General features: G+C 41.5%; 1 protein-coding gene across 3 annotated transcripts in view; it reads right to left on the bottom strand.

Annotated features, from left to right (window-relative positions):
* Nucleotides 1-240: 240 nt before the first annotated feature.
* The window catches only part of wwp2 (WW domain containing E3 ubiquitin protein ligase 2), a 63,926-nt gene continuing 39,965 nt past the window's right edge, over nt 241-24,201 (bottom strand). Inside the window, exons 1-15 of one of the 3 annotated variants that reach the window (XM_067588992.1) lie at nt 18,008-18,031; nt 17,670-17,724; nt 15,726-15,807; nt 13,967-14,095; nt 12,442-12,520; nt 12,074-12,145; nt 10,923-11,011; nt 7,642-7,801; nt 4,847-4,980; nt 4,310-4,450; nt 4,071-4,191; nt 2,408-2,512; nt 2,157-2,253; nt 1,841-1,913; nt 241-1,152 (exon numbers count right to left, since the gene is read on the bottom strand). In XM_067588992.1, the coding sequence (XP_067445093.1) occupies nt 1,053-1,152; nt 1,841-1,913; nt 2,157-2,253; nt 2,408-2,512; nt 4,071-4,191; nt 4,310-4,450; nt 4,847-4,980; nt 7,642-7,801; nt 10,923-11,011; nt 12,074-12,145; nt 12,442-12,520; nt 13,967-14,094 (1,299 nt within the window). In that variant the 5' untranslated portion in view covers nt 14,095; nt 15,726-15,807; nt 17,670-17,724; nt 18,008-18,031 and the 3' untranslated portion in view covers nt 241-1,052. Of the gene's footprint in view, nt 1,153-1,840; nt 1,914-2,156; nt 2,254-2,407; nt 2,513-4,070; nt 4,192-4,309; nt 4,451-4,846; nt 4,981-7,641; nt 7,802-10,922; nt 11,012-12,073; nt 12,146-12,441; nt 12,521-13,966; nt 14,096-15,725; nt 15,808-17,669; nt 17,725-18,007; nt 18,032-24,201 lie in introns of those variants that run through there. The other 2 variants (XM_067588990.1, XM_067588991.1) reach the window with 2 other exon arrangements.

Below are 24,201 nucleotides of genomic sequence, written 5' to 3'. Positions count from 1 at the left end.
ATCAGTGGCTACTTTGAGGAACCTAAAATATTAAAGATATTTTGGTTTGTTTAACACTTTTTGTTTACTACATAATTCCACGTGTGTTATTTCATAGTTTTGATGTCTTCAGTATTGTTCTATAATGTAGAAAATAGTTAAAATAAAAGAAAAACCCTTGGATTAGTAGGTGTGTTCAAACTTTTGGCTGGTACTGTTTGTGCTCTCAACACCTGCTCTCTAAAAAAAACTCAACAACTGTTCAAGTTTCAAATCTCATTTATTTCACCTATGTACAGGAGAAAAAAAGCCGAATTTCACAATTAACAGAAAAATAAAAAATAAAATCACATCTCATCTCCCTAGCCTCTGTAACAGAGGCGCACTAGTTCATGATAACAGCTCTGTCTCTCGTATACACACACACACACACACACACACACACACACACACACACACACACACACACGTACTCAGTTCCTCTCACACACTCCCTCTCTTTCTCTCACTCTCCCGTCTCTCTCTCTCGTCACTTTAAAATGTTAAAAAATGTATTTCTCTCTGGTAGATATGTTATACTGCATTTGTGAGTCGCTGCTGATATTAAAACTATCTTGTTGTCTGGTTTTGGTGCATTGCTAAGATGTGCGTAGAGGTGTTTGTGTGTGTGTGTGTGTGTGTGTGTGTGTGTGTGGTGGTGTTTTGGGTTTGGGGGGGGGGGGGGGGGGGGGGTGAGACTCTAGTCATATAATTCTCTCTATGTACCATCCTGTCCAACCCACATAAACATACACACTATTTATATGCATATACACAATGGCGTTGACGTGAGCACACACACACACAAACTGACAGACAAGCAAGCATACACACTCTTCCTGTGTTCTCGTGTCTCCATCTGCCAGCTCTGACTTTATCCTGTGATTCAGTTCACAAACATGATCCTCCCCCAGGTGAGGGGCTAGATGACAGGTGATTTATTAGCCCTGTGATTAACAAATGCAAATCAATAATAATAACAAAAACTATCCCACTGAATTATCTGTTCTCTTTTAGCTGTCTTGTTTCCTGCGTCACTCCTGTCCGAATCCCTCCGTCTCCTCGATGGCGAACATGAGTTTCTCTCGGAGCTGCTCCAGGCTTCTGTAGGGCGGCAGATCCAGACGATTGAAGCTGCAGGCAGGAAGCAAACGCAACGTCACTTTCAGTTATTTCTCTTCAGATTCAGAGTGGAAAAAAAAACACGGGCCTGTCAGCTGTTAGAACCACAATTTGTGTGACCCTGCTGCTGGCAGTTTAAACACGCTGGAGGTGAATTTCCAAATTTACTGGGAACAGTGTTGACTAAGAGCAGTAGTGTCTGCAGTATTGTACTTGACAATATACAGTAATGGTTTGATGTTAGCAGATATGATCCAGTTTGTGTCATCCACCTTTCAAATGTTTGAAATGATGTTTGATTCTGTCTCAAATGATGATTTCATCCATGTCAAACTTTTGAGTGTATGTTGCTACTTATGCCCTACATGCTTCATATTAATGAAACATTCTGATCAAATTCTATGTATTCCAAGTATGATGATCCAAGTATATGGTGGTTCACGTCTTTCTGAATCAGGCATTCAGACATTTTCACCCCGACATCAATAAATCTGGCAAAACCTTTCAGGAGTTCTGTGAAGTTTTTGGATTTCAGCAGTGTCAACAAAATATATAAGTAAGTTTGATGCCTCCATATTTCATGAAGCTACATAAAGTAAACAGACCTGCTTTCACATGAATACATTCAGTCATGCCACAGTAGAAAACTGTGTATGATGCAAACAAATGTTTCCCATGATAACATGAGGTAGTATCTTACCATGTGTGGCTTCTTGGAAGCCAAGTCTCCTTCCCCACCTTGTCTATGCAGAATTTCTGGGGACCGTTACTTCCTGGAGGGGTTCAAAAAATAATAGCTTGAATGTTTCTGCATATTAGTCTTAAAAGCAGGTTTTCATATTTAAATAACAGCCTTAAATATGTACAGATTAGACCTGAAATTGGACGTCTTGCAGGTTTAAACATGAAAAAATGATTTCAAACTGACCGACCAAATTAATTGATTACATATTTTATATTCTTGGATGCCCTAAATCACAGAGACACTTATTAATGAAGGATGTGGAGTTGTGTACCGATGAGCTCAGCAAAGCCGCCGACAGGCAGCCGACAGGTTCCTGTTACGAACTGAAGAAGACGGATTCTCTTCTCGTTGTCCATCTCCTTCACCACCTGCAGCAACACAACATGTCATACACTGAACACACTCACAGCATGCAGTGCAACACATAAACAAACACACTCTATCACAGGATATGTGTGTGTGTGTGTGGCTTCTGCACTTCCCATCATGCCCTGTGCTCACTGAACCACAGTGTGTTCTTACCTGCCAGAACCAGTGGATCTGCTTGCTGTTCTTGGTGTAGTGTCTGTAGATGGTGTTCTTCTGCCAGTCGGACAAATCGATCTCCTGCATCCCACACAGCATCAGCTGACAGGAGCAAAGCACAAGAACAACATTTAAGATCCGGGTCAGAAGCTGGGTGTCCTTCATTCTTTACATTTGTTTGTGTGACTCTTTGACTGTAAAATGAATAAATATGCACGACGTGACGGCTCTCCAAAAGTGAAGCCAAAACATCTTGATCGCCCCCTGGTAGTGTAGGCCATAAGTCCCGCCCCCTCTATGTTGGCTGACTGGGCATGAGCCACTAAACTAAAATCAATCAAAGTTGATGTCAAATACATTTTTCCCAAAGATGGTTTCTGTTATTTTATCTTATCATAAGTTTGTTTTTAATTAGCTATTTGATGATATAAAATGGGGGTGTGACATCATGATTGACAGCTGTGACAGCCACTCTCAAACCTCAGTCAGGCAGCAGGACGGCTGACCGTCATTCCGCTGCCTGACTCTACGGCGTAGACTCTGGCTGCAAATGACGTCACACAAGCTAGATGGCAGCTCCGGGAAACGAGATATTTTGGCTACGCTGTCTCATAGCAGCAGGAAGTGGAGACCTGTCATCCATATTTATATACAGTACAGTCACTGGTGTGACTCATCAGTAGGCAGAGGACAGTGTCAACACAATGGTCCCATCACTATTCCAGACTGATTGAATTCACTGCCTCTCTAACGCTGAGCTTCCTCTGGGAAATTTAAGATTTAAGATTTATTTGGATGAAAGCTCAGCTGCAGAAAGACTCAAAGAGAAAAGAGCAAAATGTTCATCAATCAGGACGAAAAACATTTTACAAACTAAACCACAGCTGGGTCTCAACACAGATTGCTTTCAACTCTTCCTCTCCAAGAGCAGATTTTTCCAAAGTTCAAATTCTGCAAACCTTTGGCTCTTTATGTTTGTCATACAGTAGCTACACAAAAAAATAAGCAGGTACAGATATAGATTAGTATTGACTTTGTTTCTGACCTCCTCAGTCCTAACAAATCCCTGTGCTCCGATGACTCTGTCACATGACTTGTTCCTCACTTGAAGATTAGAGATTCTTCATGTGACCACAGACTGTGGATCAGTCTCCATGTAGATTTGAAGATGTGCAACTTTTCAAAGACATCAGCCACATTATTCATTATATACTGAATATTTACTGTTGATTTGATCTTGATTTTAGAAATCCTTTCCAATGTGTCTTTAATGTTCCCTTTTGCTGCATCTGTCTTTTTATGTGTATTTTTCATCTTTCATGAGGCACTTTGTACTGCATCTTTTTGTATGAAATGTTCTATAAAAATTAAGTTTATTTTCTAATCTAGAAGCATAAGATTTTTTATGCCATCTGGATGTGATTTTAACCAGTAAAATAAGGAAACAAAGCTGACTAAAAAGGATTCTTTCTCATTAAATAAAGTATGATATTTCTGCCAGTATGATGGAAAAAAACACTGGAAATGAAGCCCATTAACTCTCACTGTTGCGTGTTAAATGTGAGGGGAAATTCAGTGCAAAGTCATTACATGGGAATAAAACAAAACTCAGGAAACATTCATGTATTTTACAGCCTTAACTTCATCAGCTCTCGCTCACCTCCAGCTCCTTCTCGTCAAAGTAGCGAAGCCACTCCAGAGGAACCACCTCGTTGAAGCCGTCCAGGAAGGCTTTGGTCTGCTCCTCCACCCCGCGGGTGAACCTCCAGTCTGTCAGCAGGCTGAGAGGGAGAAAGAGTGATTTGTTTTCATGGTTTCGTCTCCATCGTTCACGCGTTGTTGATTAAGTTTGCAAGTTTCATTCTCTCTGTTCGGCTATCACCGCTGATGTTAACTTACCTGATGTACTCCTCCTTGTTCTCCTCAGTGACCAGCTCGTTCTCTCCGTCATCCTTCAGCTGGTGAGTGGAAACCTTCCCGAGGATCTCCATGTCCTGTGCAAAATACAGCTCCACGCCACACTCCTCCAGGTTGTTCTCTCTGGACACACACACACACAGAAACACACATATTATTGTGGCAACATTGACATATGCTCGTTCTCACAAACTAACCACTAAAATATTCAGGTTTCTGAGGGCTGTAACTGATCTAAACCCTTCAGAAATGTAACCTCAAAACTTCACAGACATGCTGAACTAACTGTTGGACTGTTTGCTAAGTTCAGTGAAAATGTATTCTGGAAAGATTGAATTTCAAACCATTTTTCTCTTTTTATGCTAGTAATTAATAATCAGTAAGTATGTAATTATGACCAAAAGACCTGGTTTCCTCTCATTAGTAAAAACAAGAAAAGATGAACAAGAAATGGCAACCAGACTCCACTTTCTATCGTTGTAAAATCAGAGAGCTACAAAGCCGTCCTGCGTTACTTACTTGACCCACATGATGGAGTTATAGAACTCGGGGTCTATGGACTCCAGGTCTTTGAGTGTGGGCTTCTTGTCCAGCATTCGCTTGTAGAACGGTAGCGTGAAGCCTGTGTCGATGAACTTTCCGTGGTACAAAGCCTGCAGGGAGGATTTGTTACATTATAAACCACAATTATGAACAACACCTGCTGTTCGCTGCTCATATTCCTCAAATATACATATAGAAATGCAGTGTCAATTCAATAAATGTGATGATCCGGCAGGTTTGACTCGCTGGATCCAACAGGAGTGGAGTAGTGGGAGGATCATTTTCTCCCTGCTGTAATTTTATGGTATTAGAGTTATTTTATGGCCATATGGTTCCAGTTAGTATTTGACAAATTACAAATATTTTCATCTCAGTTGCTCACTTTGTACTAATGATTCACTGGGGATTGTTTCGTGCCCGTTTAAGTGTTAGAAATGCTTCGACAGCCAGTCACCTTTACAGGAAACATGAATGGAGCTTTTATTTCTGGAATCATGGCAGCCTGATAAAACCCTGCGCAGTTTACCAGCAAAAACTCCACAACTGCAGTGGGGCGACGTAGCTGCCGTTTACATTTGACTCCAAAATATAGGTCTAATGATTTACACTTTGTCTTTTATGATTATTTAAAAGAGAGTCACTCGGATTAGATTAACATATGAGACAAAGATAAATGCGTGCACTCAACACATACGGCTGCAAACCAAGTCATAATCTTCACCCCGTGTGTGTGTGTGTGTGTGTTCGCTGAGAGGTAGAGTGTGTCGATACAGCCAGACGGAGCTGTTTAATGTTAAAAAACCCACAGAGGGCTCAGAGCTGCGATGAGCCAAGAACAACACAGACACCCACAAACTGACTCAGTCACAGTCTGTTCTGTCCTACTGCATCCTGACTGACCATATGTGTCTGTCTCACAGCCAGCGAGACACAGGGACAGACAGGGAGATTTATAGACTCGGGAGAGGGTGTCAGCGGAAAGCGAGGGGCAAAGACGGAAAGTAAAAAAGGTAAGGAAATGAGAAAGAGAAAGGAGACTGGGGAGGGTTTCGGTAGTTTGAAGTTGCTAGAGGCAAGCATCTTTATAAGGCAAGTCAGCAAAGTGCATTTTCGGACTAAATATAGGCAGCTGCTGGCGGGTGTGGGCTGGGTGCGGCAGTGAGGTCATGGTGCGGGTGAGGGGTGGGGTGGCAGACGGAAGGAGGGGTGGAGGGTGTGGGTTTTTGGGATCTACAGCTTTCTGGAGTTGATCCCACAGAAAGAGAGACATTATAGAACATACTGTTCATCAAGAATTCACTGTAGATACTGAGAGTTAGGAGCTATTGGATTGTACTAGTTTTCCCCACAAAAAAAAAATGTGTTAGAAAATGTAGATTTTGTATTCAGATTTGTAAATAGAGTATTATAGGATATACAAGATGAACGTGAAAGAGAGGAAAAAGGCAGCTCATGGACGCAGTGATTCTGTCTGGGCTGATTATTTACGAGAATATTCTCTGGATTTAGTTTTAATACAGGATTTGGACTGTTTTACAACAGCTGCATGGAATTGCACATAGTGATGAGACTGTGAAGTGGTTGTTATGGTAACTGCACTGCTCATATTCCTGTCTCATATTCGTGCTCTGGAGTTCAGTCAGTTGGATGTCTGAAGATGCCTCCTGCTCACTGTCAGCTTCCCTAAAATATTCAACCTCAAACCTGAACTTACTGGTTTCATGGTTCATACTTGTGGCTAACTCTTTTACAGTAGCTTCAACATAATAGAAAATCTACTAAAGTCTAAGCACTCTGTAGAGCTGGCACGATGAGTCAACTGACTGAAAATCACTCAGCAACTATTTTGATAACAGAGTCTTTTTTTTTTGAGTCATTTTTCAAGCAAAAATGCAAAAACATTCTTCGAGTTCTTGCTTCTAAAATGTGAGGATTTGCTGCTTTTCTGTTTTACTTGATTTTAAATGAAATATCTACAGGTTTTGCACAAGACAAGACATTTGAAGATGTCACTTTGGAACCAGATGAATTTGTGATGGGAATTTTACTGACATTTTATTGATCAAACGATTAATCGAAATTGAAAGAATAATCATTAGTTGCATCTCTACAATTCTGTAATGTTAAATGAACATTAGCACAGTTTGAAGCACAGAGAGAATGTTCATGAAATGATGAAACAATGACGAGACAAAGTGAAGCACTGCTGAACTCAATATGTTTGATTACTGTTTGCAAAATGCTGTGAATTCTGTGAAAAACTCACACTGTGGTAGGTTTGCACACACAAACTAGCTTTAAGTACTGTAACTAATATGGGAGTAGAGTATTCAACACTTGCTCATGGTTACTTTCGTTGCAGCTTTTATTGCTTCATGCTTTAAATATTTCTGTGCATGTAAATAAAGCCAATAGTGTAAAACGGAAGTTTAAGAGGAGTCCTCTTGACTGAATATCAAATAAAAACATGGAGTTTGGTGCTGTGTAGGCTGATAAAATCTTAGAACGTCACCAAATGAAAATGAAACAAGACTAGGTTGAAAAAAGTCATGATTGAGAGTTATATACTTGTTTATGTTTGCTGATGGCAGGTAAAGGCTGGTTAGAAAGCTCATTTCTACAAATTGCTTTTCAATGTCAGTAAAAATGTGTTTGTGGCAGCATTTTCTGTTTGAGAAAAACAAAAAAAACCCCAAAACAGCAGCCTGACATCACCTGCAGTTCAGTTTTCCAATGTCAACAAATCAAAGTCTGATTTTAATACAACTCACCATGGCGATGAAGCGTCCGATGAAGCGGAAGTATGTGAGGTGGTCGGGGTTGATGGAGGAGGCCGGGTTGATCTGCAGACAGTAGTTGTTCTTGCCGGCGTATTCAAACAGACAGTACATGGGGTTCAGGACCTCGTGGGACAGCAGGAAGAACCACTCCCTGCAGAGTAACGAGACACGAGACGTTAATGCAGGAGAGGAAGATCTGAGGAAGTCCACAGAGACTGAGAGATGACAGCAGAGAGGAACTGATGCCTATACTTCAACACACTACATGTCAGTATTGTTTCCATATGTCAAACATGGCAGAATGCTGGATGATTCTGCAAATAAACATGTAAATGACAGTTATTTTTGTCAATTATTAGTGTTTAAGAGGTGGTGGGAGTGTTAGTTTCATTGACATCAAGACGTGGTTTGTGGGTTCAAAAAACAAAAACACAGACTCTGCCGTATAGCAACAAGAACAAATAAAACCAAATGACAATGACACCATTTACATGATGGAGAAAACAAGACATCTTATGGCAAAGACGAAACAACACTCAAAGTACAATTAAGCCATGAAGGACAGAACATGATCAGCTACAACACAGTATATAGAAAGAAAAAAAACTGACAATAAAACACAATAATCCTGCCTCATTAAAGATCAATAATGTACTTGAATATTTCAACTGAGATTTTAAAGTTGTCTTCTGACTGGCAGGTTCAGCTCAGACAAGATTCATCAAACTGAACAACAAACCTCAATGTTTCAAGGTTTTGATAAAAGCTGTGGAATCAGAGTTTTTCTATTCACAGATATGAGGTTCAGACTGGTGCTTCACCTACACCCACACTGGTTTGACTTTAAGGATTTTAAGATGATCTGTAATTCCGAGGAGGACTTAAGTCTTTAACTTTGAGAACAGCTCCAACATGCTTTGTTAGTTTTATGCATTCCTTCATATTTGTTACCACTGCAAGAAGGTTTTCAATGTTACCATTAGGCCTACTTTATGAGATATTTGATACTTTTCCTTCATGTGCTGTTTATCTAATTATATGTTTTGAAAGGACATCACGAAGTCTTAAATGTCATCAAATAGTTTGGGCAGAGGATGTTTACTCTAAACTGTAACTAGGTAAAATGAATCTTGATTAGATTTTTATTCTGTCTGATTTAATACAAAACATTTTGATGCTATTTCAAATACAATTAAGATTTCCAAATCCTGAATTATATACATAAATCTGAATTAATTAATCCTGAATTTTTGGGCAAATAGAGTGAGTCATTCTACAGCTTCTCCTTAAAGGAACAGCTCAACACTTTGGGAAATATGTGAAAATGATTCACTTTCTTGGCGAGACATTTATGAGAAGTTTGGTACTACTCTCATGTCTGGCCTGTGTCTGGCCTGAAGTCAGAGCACTTGGCCAAGAAATAGCTCCAGCACATAACCCTCCATAAAACCCCAAATTGTCCTTTTTACATGTCAGTTTTACACAGATTAAACAAACACGGTAGTTTAATTAGTGAACTTTAGAGATACTGGTAGGCAGATTTCTTTATACTTTGGCCAGACTCAGGCTAACTGTTAGCACTTGCTAATCGTCTGCTGGCTCAAGCTTTATATTTAACAGTCAGACATAAGAGTGGTGTCGACCTTCTGAATCTAAAGGCAGCAGTATACATCAGAGCTGCTCGTTAGTTCTGATGTTGTAAAGACTCTGAGACCTTCTTCTCCTGACTCATTTCTGGGGGGACTGTGTCCGACAATTTCTGTAACTTTCCGAAACTGACAATCCGACATTCACACCCACTTCACACAGTGACCAGCCAGCTGTACAGAGGTGAGAAATTAGGCAGGGCTTGAACTTGTTTTCCCCATTTGTTACACAACTATTTGTGCACTTTTAATGTGAACAACTGAATGCATCACTATGAATTCCTTCCAGGACAAACTGTCTGAAAATATGCACCATTATCGCCATATTTAAATATTAAACGACTATCGTTTCTCCCTCTCCCTATGACGGCTAGCTTTTCAATCCACCTTGGAATGTGGCCAGTCAGAAAAAATATATAAATGTTTATGTCTTTCAAAGTGCTCGGACAGCACGTTAAACAAGAAAAACCCTGCCTTAACTCTCTATTTCCCACAATATAGAACTATTCCTTTAATAAGAGTATGACACTCTTATCTTAATTTAGCTTTTTTTGTATACTTTTGTAGAGCAGCTTTCATTTTTATTATCCTACTCTGGATGGTGGTATAAGTTTGAACATATAGTAGATTAACACATTTGCACACAACCTACAACCCAAATTTGAAACATAAATTACATGAAGACAAACATATAACATTTAGGATAAATACAACAGGGTAGAATTAAAATTAAAGACACAAACAGTGAAATGCATGTTAGAGAGAATGAGGGCCAACAAGCAGCAGCACCACCACCAGCTGCAGCACCAGAACCAAGCGCTCCCCAAGGCCCGTTCCCTCCTTCTCGGGGTATATGGGAGGAGGAGGAGGAGGGGTATGAACTGACGGACGGACGGACGCAGACACCTCCCAACATCCCGTCCGTGGTTCTACCCTGTGGTAGAACAGCATGATGTCACCTACCATAGGGTAAAACCACTGACGTGACACCGGAGACAGAGACACAATGCAAAACCAAACAGAAAAGATGAAACACTGCCAACAGAAAAATAACAACATATAGAGAGAGAGGAAGACCTGGAACACAGCAGACGCAGGGGGGTGGATGATTGGTGGGGAGGGAGGACAGAGATGTTGTGAGGTGTTGTATGGAGGAGTCAGGTGAGAAACAAAGGGGACGAACGTCTCGGGAAGAAAAAATTAAAGGAGGCATTAAGTAATTTATGGTGTGACTTCTGCTGGTAACCAGTGAGAATTTACCCTCACATACACAATCAATATCTCCCTGGACAAATAAATAAATAAATAAATAACATTTTCTGAGAATGAGAAGGGGAATGCCAGCAAGTCAAGAACCCTGTAATCCTCCAGACATATTACTTCTTTAAAATCTTTTTAAAATTTGTTTCAATCCTGCGTTAAAAGCCATTTCCAGAGGAGGAGGAAGCAGGTGATTGAGAACTGACAGGAACAGGAAAAACACCACCACCAACATTAAAAAATAAATGTTAAAAAAAACAACAATGTGTTAGAGAGCAGTAACAGAAAATCCTTGTAATAGCCCACACATAATAACAGAATATGAGGAGAAGACGACGGGTGCGTTTGTTTCATCGCTGCTCTCACCTGGCGATGCCGCCGTAGTCCAGCCCTTCCTCTCCTCTCATGATGATGTAGAGTCTCCGGCGAAGGTCGTATGGCTTCACATTCATGATCTGATGACAGAAATCACGTGTTACTAGTTTTTGAGGGGCAACGTTTGAGAAGGATAGAAAACTGTACGACACATACAAAGTTTAATAAACATTTATTTTTAACTTGCTTAATATTTCTGACTGCATTAGAAGGTCATTTTTTTTATTGTGTGCTTCGTTAGAGTGAAATTAATACTGTGATATGTATTCATTAGGGGTGTCACGATTCTCCAAATCCATAATTCGATTTGACTTTTGATTTTAAGGTCACGATTTGATTTTCGATTTAAACAATTTTTTTTCCAGCACTGACGGCTATCCCATTGTTAGATCAGATCATTGGTTTTATGCTACTGACAACTGTCATTTACATTTTCAAATTCTTTTAAACAGGCTTAAAAGCCTTTCTATTCACTTTAACTCTTGTTATTGTCTTTATGTTGTGTGTTGTATGATTTTAACGCTGTAGAGTGTAGCACTTTGAGATTCACTGTGAATAAATACAAATTAAATGTATTATTATTATTATTATTTGAGTACTATTTTTTGTTGAATAAAGTTTTGTGTTTAAAAAAAATGTCCAAAGTTTGGTATTGCATAATTTTCACTTTAAAAGTAAAACTTAAGACTTTAGTATTTCATACTGTCATTTACCATCAATATTTTTATTTCTGTCATTGCCAACTTTTACTTGTTTTCTTTTCAAAGCATTAATGGCCTCCGTATCTTGAATACACCTCAGGGACAATCTTACTTGATGACGTTTACCTGTCATCACTACTACATACGTACGCTCTTGCTCCTATGCTAAGTACTAGCTGAGTGGCTACTTTCTGTACCACTGCCTGTTGTTGTTACCTGAGGGGAGACACCAAACAGAAACACTGCAAAACTTGATCAGAAAACTGTTAACAGAGATCCCAGAGATCCTATAACCCATCATTCTAGTATTTATTACTTATTATTTATTTCTCAGTCCAAAAGTTGAGCATTCATTTGTTTTGGTGTTTCCAGCGTCTGATGAAATATGTAGTGGATGAAGTGAAATGTAGAATGGAGATGTGTGTGTTTTCTGTCTCTGACCTGTTGAAACGAATCCTCAAACAGAGTCTGTCTGGACACAGAGATCTTCACGTGGCTGGGTAAGGCATTGGACTGGACAGATACAAAAAAAAAACAAAAAAAAAACCCCACATATTTAAAGAAGTTAGTCGTTCATTATGAGTCCTTTTGTTAGCAGTGCTCAAAGCATTTACAAACATACATATTTTACTGTTGGTACTGTGTTCTGTAGGTTATCCAGAGAGTAACAGAGAGGCAGAGACAGACATCTTAAGTCAAATAAAACCAAAACTATCTAGACTGACTAGACACCACTAGTGTGAAAATATTTTTTCATAGTTTGTGTGGAGAGGGAAAGTTTTATTATGCACACTCCAGTTAACACTTACATGGCACAGGAAACGGAACTGGTGGTATTTCCACCTGAAGCTGCGATCGTAGGCGCCAGGTGAACCGCCCTGCCGTGACCTGCGCACACACACACACACACACACACGCACACACACACGCACACACAGAAAGAGAAGGGAGAAACTGTTAATTTTACACTGTTGAAGAAAAAAACTGGGAGAATCCTGAAATGAGATCTACAACAAACAACGAACTCTGCTGATTAACACATGCGATGTCCCAGAAACTTGATGTTCTCCCTCAAGGGGCCCTGGAGGAGAACAGTGTGCGACTGACAGTTGCGGGCCAGAGTCTCAAAGTAAATATTAAATTCACACCAGCCATCCTGCTCTAAATAATAACTCGGTGTGTCTGGGTCTCAAAGACAGAGGTGAGTCCGGGTGTGCAGCTGTGTTAGTATAAGCTTCACCAACCCACTGCACACACACACTGGATATATGCCTTGTCAGCACCGGAGAGGCTGAGACGCAGAGTGAGAGAGAGAGAGGGAGAGAGGGAGAGAGAAAGAGAGAGATAGACAGATAATGGGAGGAAGGCAGGAGAGAGAGTGAAATGGTGGGAGAGAAGAAGGAGGCCTCTAACGCGCCGAGCTGCCAGGCACATCTTGGTTTGGGTTAGGAAATGGAGACCGCAGCGGCAGAGCGCTGGCCGCGGACACACACTCCTGCAGGATCCAGCGTAAAAAAACAGTGAAGACTCTTTCAGAAGCCCTCCGTTAGACCACCGGGCCTAAAAATACAGCCTGCGTATGTTCAAATATCAGCATGAAAAAGTAGCTTGCAGATGCACTTGCACACACAGACATGCCATCTACAGCAGCGACCACACAAGCAAATACGCATTGCATGCTGAACGTAAACACAGAAAAGCACCGACACCAGCGCGCGCACACACACACACACACACACACACGCCCACACACCCACACACACACACTCCAGTGCAGTCTGCAGTGGATCTGTTGTCGCACATCTGCACATTCTCCTGACTTTGCGGTGAGATTTGAGACTGCTTCAAGGCAAAGCAAACATCCACAGGCTGAGGGGAAGAGGTGTGTGTGTGTGTGTGTGTGTGTGTGTGTGCTTGCTTAAACATGTTGCTGTGACAGAATATGACTTTTCGTCGATGTGAAATCTGTGACGCTGAAGCTGATTTTATCTGACTTAAAGAAATATTTTAAAAATGGGCAAAGAGATGAAAGGCAATGGGTAAAACATGGGCTCAATAAAGATACAGATCAAAAATTAAATGGATGATGTAGTTTGGATTAAGATAGAGTTTTGACCTTTTTCGTGATCAGGTTTTCACAAAAGGAGGGGATTGTTTGAATTAATATCTGCAATGCAATGATTCAAATTGAAAAAGAAGTTGATTTAGATCACTTTAGAAGTGTCTTTTCCATGATCTGAGTGACAGCGATCATCAGGTCTGTGCCTCAGTCTGTGATTTATTTTTTTTTTAAAAAACAGCAGGTTTGGGAGGAAGCGCTGAGAGAATATTTACCCTGACTCAAACCCGGGTCGGGGGTCTTTAAAGGTGGTCGTGCGTGAGTTGTGGTCCACAAAATATCGGACTCCCTCGGCGGTGTACTTCATCTCCCAGCCCGGGGGCAGGGGGTGCTCCTTGATCATCCTGCAACAGGGAGAGGGCAGTGAGCACGGTCCCAGCCGGAGGGGCCCCGTCCTGGGGATGAAACTAACACACCTCCCCGCCAACCTGTGGATCTAAAGCCCTGGATGCAAAAAACAAAAACCCTGCACCGGCCTACAGTCATGCCAAGGTGGAGTCTAGCTCCTGTGAGGATCCTACAGGCATGTTTTCAGACTGCTTCCAACCACTGGAGAGCAACTCAAGAGTTTTGTCTAGAGGGCCTTCGCTGGTGCGGCCCACAGCTGCAGAGGCCCGTATGAAACTTTATTTTATTATAAAAAGAGCTGACCCACAGTAATATCTTTAATGTGGTGAAGAATTCCTCTTTCCAACCTGGCACAGTTTGTGTCTCTCATCAATTAGCATTACATTTGAGTCACAGAGTTAAGCATCCGTTTTTCTGAAAAAGAAATACCTGGCAAAACACTAGAAGCTGAGGTCATTTAACTGCACTTCTCTCTTTTCTGGAGGTATTAAAAATGTTTCCAATCATCTGGTTGAAAAAATATTTGGTAGGCTGCACAATAAAAAAAAAAAGATTTTTGACCCATTTCCCAAGTGGTGACTCTTATTCCCTATCCAGCCAGCTGAAAGAAAATATAAAACAATAGAAAGTAACATCAATATTTGAGAATTTTAACTGATTATAATTTTCAGTTGGACAAATTGAGCCAGGACATTTCTGAGGCTACCGTCTTTATTTGGATTAGGAAAAAGAGGTTGCTGAGTATTTATTTGTTTTGCAGAAAAATAGATATTTAGATCTGTGACTCTAATTCAATGTCAATACATGGAACCACAAACTGGGACTAGTTCCACCCCCGCTACCTGTAACCACATCCCAACTTCACCTCTACATGTTATTTATATAGAGGAGAAGATGCCCTGCATGTTCAAGAGCCTGGCTTTTTTTTTTTTTTTTTTTTTTAAAGACTGAAGATTCAAATTTGAAATGTGTGAAACTTGCTTCAATAAATTGTAACTGACTGACAGAGAGTTAGAGGTTCAATCAGCATGAGTGAGGTGAAGAAGAAAAGAATTTTAAGAGCTCTGAAGTGTCTCAATGTCAAAGAAATAGAAGTTGATGTCAGAAAAATGAGCAAATAAACAGCAAGTAGATTGTTGGATATCTGACTAGAAGCCAAAACGTTTCCAAATTCATCTTTAGTTGTTTGTGGAGGGTTCCCAACCATGTAAGAGATGAAGCTAATTTCTTATGATAGTGTTATTTTTCAGTTTAAGATGACCAATTTGTAAAATAAATTTTGCCACCTTCTTGTAAGATGATTTATTTTAATTGAATTTCCGGGCCAGCCCCAAAGAATTTGTCAAGTTTTCCTCCTCTGGGAATACGCCTCTCAGAAAATCCCATGACATTCAGGTCAGTGGGAAACATGTTCATATCCGTTTCTATCATGACATCATGTAGATGACTCACTCTGTCGTCACAGGAACCGTGTATGATGATAATACCATCTTCTGTACGAGCAAACAACCAAAGCGACGTACCATCTAACAAGCAGGCAATCAGAACAAACCCATGCATACACACTAACACACACACACACACACACACATACACATTAGTACTTTTTCCAGTTCATAGTCTCACCCTTGGGTCCGTGGATCATCCCACTGAGTGGTTCGTGTGTTGTGGTTGACGAAGTACACTCTGCCATTGTCCTGGCGCTTCTCTGTGGACACAAACAGCACAGAACGGCATGTTGAAAAAAAAAAAATCGAGTTTGAGGGCATTTGTGAAGTTCAAAGTTGGGAGGATTTTTTTTTACAACTTGGACTTGACTCGCTCAGAAGGATCACCTGATTGTCCCTGACACTAACCACTGGACTCGCTCTCGGGACAAAGAAAGAAGAAAAAAATCTCACCCCCATGATAGAAAACCAGCAAGTCTGTGTGGTATTTCACTGTGGCTTGATCCAAATACCTCACCAGGGTTAACCTAAGTGTATGTGTGAGAGTGTGTGTGTGTGGAATTAAGGTTGTGGTGGGGGCGTTTGAGAGTCAAAGTGACCGTGTTGTTGGAGTAAATATTAAACAAGGATTGTGATTTCTTTTTTTAAAAAAAATGTAATTGTTGAGCGACTACAATGGAGGCTCTCAAATTGAATAAAGGTTTATGAAAATGTGTAAATTGTGTGTGTGTGTGTGTGTGTGTGTTAGGCCACTGGTCTCCAGAGAGAGTGGCTGGTGCCCCATCCTCCTCCCTCCATTGCTCTGACATCTTTTTCTCATTAACAGGAGTGTGTGGAGGGCCCAGAAACAGTAGTGCTCACATTGCAACTCTTCTTAGCTTTTTCCTCTACTCACTCCACCCCCACTTTTCTATCCAGTTTTAACCCCCCCACTCCCCCCCTCCTCCTTCTTTTAGTTTCTTTCATTTGCCTCTGTCTCTTTTCCTTCTTCTTCTCCTCCATCTTTCCCTCTTTTCTCCCATCTTTCTCTTTTTGAATCTGAGCCTGAAAAAAAAAAAAAAAAAAAAAAAAAAAAAAGGAGGGAAGCGACCGCAGATGAAAAAGAGCGCGCCAGAGAAGTGAATCTGAGCCAGTGATATAATTGAGGTTTTCGTCTGAGGTACCGCAACATGTTGAAAAGGCATCATGGGCAGGGAGTGAGGGTTTTTGGAGAGAACATGGCTGTGTGATGAAGTCTGTGAAAATGTTGGTGGGACAGAACCAGCAGCGTTCGTTTATGAATGAATGTGTGTGACATGACTGTGCGTGGATCGGATTACATTACTCATTTGGGAAAATGCTGGATGATGTAGAGTCCCATCAATAATGCGGCCTCTGTAATTTGCGGACTTTGGAGTAAAGGGAAGTGCGTACAGTGATAAATTGGCATAACATGAGCAGAGTACTGAGAAGAAACCGAGAGACATTTTATCCAGATTCCCTACAACAAAAAGAAAATTGAACATCAGGAGGACATAAATCAGTCAATTAACTGCTGATCCGCTCACTGGGGACCACAAGGAAGAGACTTAGGCAAATAACAAAAACCACAGAACCAGCATTGTTTCTGATGCTGCAGAAGGGCTTAAATCATCACAATTGCGCTCAGAGTTCTGTGAGGAGAAAAAAGTGCAAACATTTTGCAACACTTTCCCCAAAACCTCACACCCTCACAGCTGCTGGGAGAAATGCAAAACACATTTTAAATGACTTCAACTGACTGATTCAAGAGCCCAGTATTAATATTTTGACAAATTGCATTGCTTCACTGTTGACTGCTGACAAGACTGGTCAAAAATACCTACACAGGACTGGCGAGGGTTGCAGGTTTTTGATTGAAAACAGCTCAGGCTCAAGAATCCAGTCATGACTGATCAGATTTACTTCAACAATGGACACCTCCAGCAGGTACGGAGGTGTTTAAAGCAGTTCTGCAGCCTCTGGAAAATCCCAATTTGGACTAAAACCCGGCCTGGTCAAAGAGGCCAAATCATCTGGCAATTTTTTAGAACAAATCAGAACCCCTCACTGAGAGTATCTTTAGGTTGAGTGTACATACAAGCAGTGTGGAGGATAAACTTACCCCATCCAGGAGGCAGTGGGCCCAGAGGGTCATTTTCCACCGGAGCACCGGACGGCTGAGGGAGAAACAGAGAGAGACAAAACAATTCCAGTTAGGACACCTTTCTGTCTCTCTCTTCTCCTCGTTCCACGTTTCTGCTCAGATTTCTCCCTCATTTCTTGTCTTCGTACGGCACGGTGTGAAATTCTTCTGTCTGTCCGCTCGGTTTCTCACCGCAGCGTCAGGATGGAGGAGGAGGAAATGGTTGTGGAAAAAAAAGCCCAAAAAATACAGAAAGGAGCCAATGAGGTTGCAGATGAGTAAGTAAAAAAATCAGAAAAAAAGCCAGTGAAACTCACTCGTGGAGCCGTCCCCAACTTGGAGAATCGAGACCGAGCATCAGACGTGTAAGATAAAGTCTTTCGCTTGACCTCGCTAACTTCAGAGTGATACCTGTTGGTAAGTCAGGCAGACTGAAGTGTGTGTGTGTGTGTGTGTGTGTGTGTGTGTGTGTATGTGTGTGTGTATGTGTGTGTATATATATATGTAAGAGGGGTGGGGGTGGCTCCTCTCTGCTGCAGCGGTAAGGGGCGACTGACAGAGCTGGCCGGCCGGTGGCTGGTATTCCTTCCAAAAACTACACGCTCGGTAGGAGGATAAAACAACAACGCTGTTCCAATGAGCTCACTGGCTGGATGCAGGCCCCACCCCCCGGCTTCCCGCTCACCTCCCCAATACACCCCACCCCCACCCCCTCCTCCTCCACCTCCACCCTGGCACCCCTCCCTACCCCACCCTGAGGTCCTCCTCCTCCTCCTCCTCCTCCTCCTCCTCCTTTCTCTTGCTCTCTTCTAGCGCTGCTGTGAAAGTAGGCAGGGAAGTGCGATGTCTGAGGGAACTGAGGGAACATTCATGCTTGTTCCAGACTGGACACCCCCCGCCCCACCCACCCCGCCTCCTCAACCCACCCCGGGGCCTGACAAAAGGCACCTTTATTCACCCTGGGCCTGGAAACCACTGTGGGGTTTACTCAGCCTGCACTCATATATACACACACACTCTGAAAAAAAACGAAAAAAAAACGAGTGTGTGTGTGTGTGCGCCACGGTGTGGAAAGTTTGTCTGTGGCAAACAGTCAGTCAATGTGTACGTTCTTATGTTGGAATACACACACACACACACACGAATATATTAGCTTGAGTGGAAAAGTAGCTGAAAAGAAGCTTGTTAGGAATTAGTGGCCGCTGATGGTTTTTCATACTAATAGAACGGGCCGGTTGAGGTGTGTCGCAAACAGCTTCAACATCATTTACCGTACCACCAAGCAGAGATCAGACCCCTTTAATGACGACATGTTATACTGGTTAGTGTAAATAAAAAAAAAAAGGTGGGTACAGCGTGAGCTCAGTCTGGTGATTTTAAGAAGCAAAACAACCACCAGCATAGCAAAAAAAAAAAAAAAAAAATCATCAAAACTTATGGGAAAATCTTGTTGAACTGATTCTGTACTTGTTGGTTTTTGCAGGTAGCTCTTGTTTGTCAGCTACTCTCAAGTGAAAAAAGCCAACATTTTCCAAATGAAAGCTGGTGCACCTTCAAAGTTGTTTTTTTTTTTGCACCACAAAAGTGATGATTATTTCCTGAGAGGCTATAAAGCAGAGTATTATCCACTGAATGTCAACGTCACTTTACACAGCATTTCCCAAAAAGAAATGTGACTGTGCCCATTTAAAGTGGCTCTGTCATGGAAACTCTGAGGAAGTTGGGATGGAAAGGACTAGGCCTGCTGGAGGAGCAAGAGTGGGCACATAACAGGGTTAAAGGGTGTGTGTGTGTATGTGTGTGTGTGTGTGTATTTGTGTGTGTGTCGCTCCCATCGACAGCCAATCTATGGCCCGGCGCCCCACCCTTATGGGTTTTCTGTGACTAAAAAAGGTAAAAGGAGAATATAATGATATAAAGACATGATGACTTCATCCTGGCTCTGACCATTCAGCTCCTCAGCAGCTTCCAGACAGAGCGAGGCTGGAGGGAGGAAAAGAAAGAGAGACTGAGAAAACAAGGGAGGGAGAGGAAGAGAGGGAACAGCAGCATGTTGGCAGAGACGTGTGAAATAAAGGTTGGGTGTTATGGATCTGGAAGGAATACGCCGCAAAGGCACGTTTTCAAGGCCAGGCACCACAGGTGAAAAATGGCGGTTTCAGCTGGTCACTTTTAACATGAATAGAATATTGTTAACAGCAGTGTGGTTTCAGAACATATACAAAACTATTAGTAGTAGTGAAACTATTATTTCATACAACTGTGAAAACTGTTTCACTTTTTCTGTTGCAACGCCACTTGTTTTCCACATCTGCAAAGAGCAGAGAGGCAAAGTGTGTGTACACAAGAGAGAGAGAGAGAGAGAGAGAGAGAGAGAGAAACTGAATAACAGGACTCCAGTAAACTTGAGGTCTTTGAGTTCATCAGCCATTCAAACGTTTTGGAAATGTGTGTGCTTCAGACTGATCTAACAAAGCGGTTTTTGTTACAGGTTTGGAATTTATTATGCTTGAACATTTACATTTTCTTCTTTGCCCTCTCAATGAATTTGGGATTGAGCTTCATATTCTAAATAGAGGGGGTCTAAGTTGGAGACCCACATGCTGCTTCTTCATTAAAATAGCAGGTAAATGAAAGGTGACTTAAAAAACACTTTTACAAATCCCTCAGTGAAATATTATCTATCTTTTTATTAATCTAGTGATAGAATTCAAATATTATGAACTGAGGGAGTCTGACTGACTTTTTAATACTTATCTTTTATTATTATTTTTGACAAAAGCAGAACAGACTGAAGGACGACAGACAGGGTCTTCACACGTAAAGTCAAATGCTTCAATTGTAAATGGACTGTGTTTATATGGCACTTTTCTAGTCTTCCGACCACTCAAAGCGCTTTACAACACCCACCCATTCACACACACATTCACACACACATTCACACACACATTCATACACACATTCACACACACATTCATACACCGAGGGCAGAGGCGGCCATGCAGGATCTGCTCACCTGCTCATCAGGAGCGATACAGCGCTTTACAACGTTTCTAATGCTCACACACACACACACACACACACACACACACACACACACACACACACACACACACACCAATGGCACAGTTGTCAGAAGCAATTTGGAGGTTAGTATACTGCCCAAGGACACTTGGACATGTGGACATGTGGACTAGAGGAGCCGGGGATTGAACCACCGACTCTGATTGGTGGACGATCCGCTCTACCTCTTGAGCCGCAGCCGCCCCTAACATGATGTAAAAGACAGCGAATGAAAAGAAAATGGGTTACATCGCAGTGTCAAGGTCCGTAGATATTTTATCTCCATGATTGTCCTGTTTTTTTTTTAAACACAATACTAAACTAAAGTCAACAGTATGCGTATAGTCTCCCATGAATCATGCAGTCTCACTTTGGGCCAATCAGTAACAAGTAAACAAATGGTGTCATCAGTAACTTTGGGTGAGTGCAATTAAGAAATGTCAGGATGACACAATGAGCTGAGATCAATTCATTTTTTGTGAAAATCCAACCTGCTACATTTGACATTATAATTTTATAAGACTTGTTGGGTTTAGCCTTTTAATTGCATTTATTGATAATAAGGAAAATACAGAATATTACCAGATTACTATTTAATCAATATATGAGGTTTTCCCTTTAAATAGTTTTAAATAAGTGCTGTTCATTGTCCTTTCATGGAATAAACCACTTATAAAAGTGGAAACGTGAGCCCAGACAGGGATGTGTGTAAACACGAGTGAATGTGACATGCAGCCGCGTGGACGTGTGTGAGTCTTCTGTTCTGCGCTGCGAGTGATAAAACACAGGGCTGATTCAGGTGCTGCTGTTAGGGGTCCTTGTTCAGGCCATGATGGACAGAGAGTCAGAGAAGCAGAGTGGAGGAGGAGAAAGAAGGAGGCGATTGAGGGAAGGTGAAGGGAGGGGTGAGGGACTGATTTGAGGGTGGAGGGTGAGGAGTGGCGAAAACAGAAAAAAAAGAAAGAAAAAAGAGGGGAGAGGTTATCTGAAATGAGGCAAAATAAAAATAAAGATATTTTGGCTCGAAGCAATAGAGGGGGATTTTTGGAGAGGGAAGTGGAGACTGGGGGGATTTTGGAGAGGCGACAGAATGATGCAGGGTGGGAGGAGGTGAGGTGGGTGGGGTTGAAAGAAAGAATAGAGGTAAAGGAAAAGAACGCTGGTAGAGGTGAAGGAGAGGGGGGGGAAGAGAGAAGGGAGAGCCGGAAACTGCAGTTAATGACTCCGAGGCTGCTCTCTCTGGGGTTCCTAACGAGCTGCAATTACTGTGCAAACACACACACACACACACACACACACACACACACACACACACACACACACACACACACACACACACACAACCATTGTGGGACAGCCAGAGAGTGTGTTTGCAAGAATCTTTGTGTAGTTTATGCATTAAAACTCTCAATACATGCACGCTCCCGTGCTTGTGTTTATGAGTTTGCACAGGCACAACTTTGCACTGTGTGTGTGTGTGTTTGTGAGTGTGAGTGTGAGCACTCGTTATAGCTCCATGGTCCATTTAAGAGGACGGCCAGCCTCTTGACCCTGTTTGGTTGTCATGTGCTACAGAAAAGAAATGTGGCACCTGACCTTGACATTACAGCCATGTGAACACATCAGCTAAACACACACACACACACACACACACACACACACACACACACACACACACACACAGAGGAGGAGCACATGATTCAACAGAGGGGACGTATGCACAAACACACACACATCTGTAGCAACATAACACTCGCAGACACACACACACACACACACACACACACACACACACACACACACACACACACTGATCATCCACCGTTAAAGAAACAGACTTATTCTGCTTTTGAAGAGAAGACTAGAAATAATGGTTCCAGGATTGCCCTACAAATGATTATTATACAAACAAATTATTTTTATAGTGCATACACACAGCAGTGAGCGTGTCAGTCGGGCAGTAGAACATGTGGCTGTGTTCACAGTTAAACTATGAGTCTGTTTGTGTGTGTTTCTTGTTCACACACACTGGGGCCATAAATAGTTGCTGCTATCAGCAGTGTGGGCATTCCAAGACGGAGCAGTGTACTATCAACATGGAGGGCAGACCTGCCTATTGGCTTTTCTCACACGCAGTGAGGGGGAGGAGGAGGAGGACAGGGGGAGGTAGAGGAGGAGGAAGGAAGGAGGCAAAATTTCCAGCCCACACCTAACCTGTGGAGAGAGTGTGTGTGGTGTTGCCTTGGGTGATGAAATAACATGGATTAATCCTGACACTGCTTATAACTGTGCTTTTGTCTGTTCATTCGTACATCATATGAAATCTGACATCCCCTGAAATGTTTACATACATAGTGTAACGTAGCTACGAGACTTTGATTGGTCTTATTCAGGTTAAGAACTTTTGATGCTTTGACATTGATAATAGGAATCATTCAGATCATTAAATATCATCCGTCATGTCTGACTGAACAATCACAGCTTTCTTCAAATCATTATTTTCATTATTCATTTATCTCTTTAAAGCGATCATTTTGTCATCACGTTTTTTCAAAGTAGTCAAAAAAAAGCCCTAAAATTTACAACCAATGTTACATTCAACACCCTGGAACCAACAGTGAATGTTGAACAGTTTTACCTGATACATCACCTAAACTAATAATCTGTTATCAAAATTTTTGAAGATAAATGGATTCATTCAATTATTATTTGGGCATTTTGACAAATCCAATTGTAATCTTTGACAAACAGCCAGCATTAAACTGCATTCATGATACTGTGCTAGTACAACCGACAAGCCACACCTCAGAAATATTAAATACTTGGTACAGAAGTATTTGAAGCAAAGTTACATGCAGCCTCGAATGCATTCATTAGGCAAAAGAGGAGAGAAAACCCTGCAGTAGGTGGGTTCAGGAGGAAAATCTCTGTACATAAATAAGAAGGCAGCCGATCATAATGTGACTTGTTGCAGAAGCCTGGCTGGTACATACAGTAAAGGATGAGTCTGGCAAAATTCTAAATATTCTTATTTGTTAACAAACCTCATAAAGACCCCAACCAATAACTGATCCTGAACCTACTAAAAAGGTAAAAAAAAAAAAAACACAGCGATGAGCTACACTGTTGCACCGGGTGACGTGTTTATAAGTTTATTTTGACTCAATCCCACACACCCTGTTCCTGCTGCTGTAAACACACACTAGACCACCACATGTGGATTACTCCACCGCTGAAAATAGTCCCTGACAAATCCACTATTTCCTCCTGTTTGAGTAATGTTTCCTGAGAAATACACAGTCCACCTGCTTTAGGAGAATACGCAGTCTTTTTAAAAAAAAGTGAAAGTATATGTTTCGGACTCAATTTTAAAAATGTATGTCTTTCGTAGAATCCAGTGGGCTTGGAAAACAAAACAAAACGTTATTGGTTTTTTGGTTTTGGTTGG

This window comes from Thunnus thynnus, chromosome 5, assembly GCF_963924715.1.
Source record: "Thunnus thynnus chromosome 5, fThuThy2.1, whole genome shotgun sequence".
NCBI lineage: Eukaryota > Metazoa > Chordata > Actinopteri > Scombriformes > Scombridae > Thunnus > Thunnus thynnus.
Note: the sequence above shows the minus strand (reverse complement) of the source record. Positions and strands in the feature narration are given on the sequence as shown.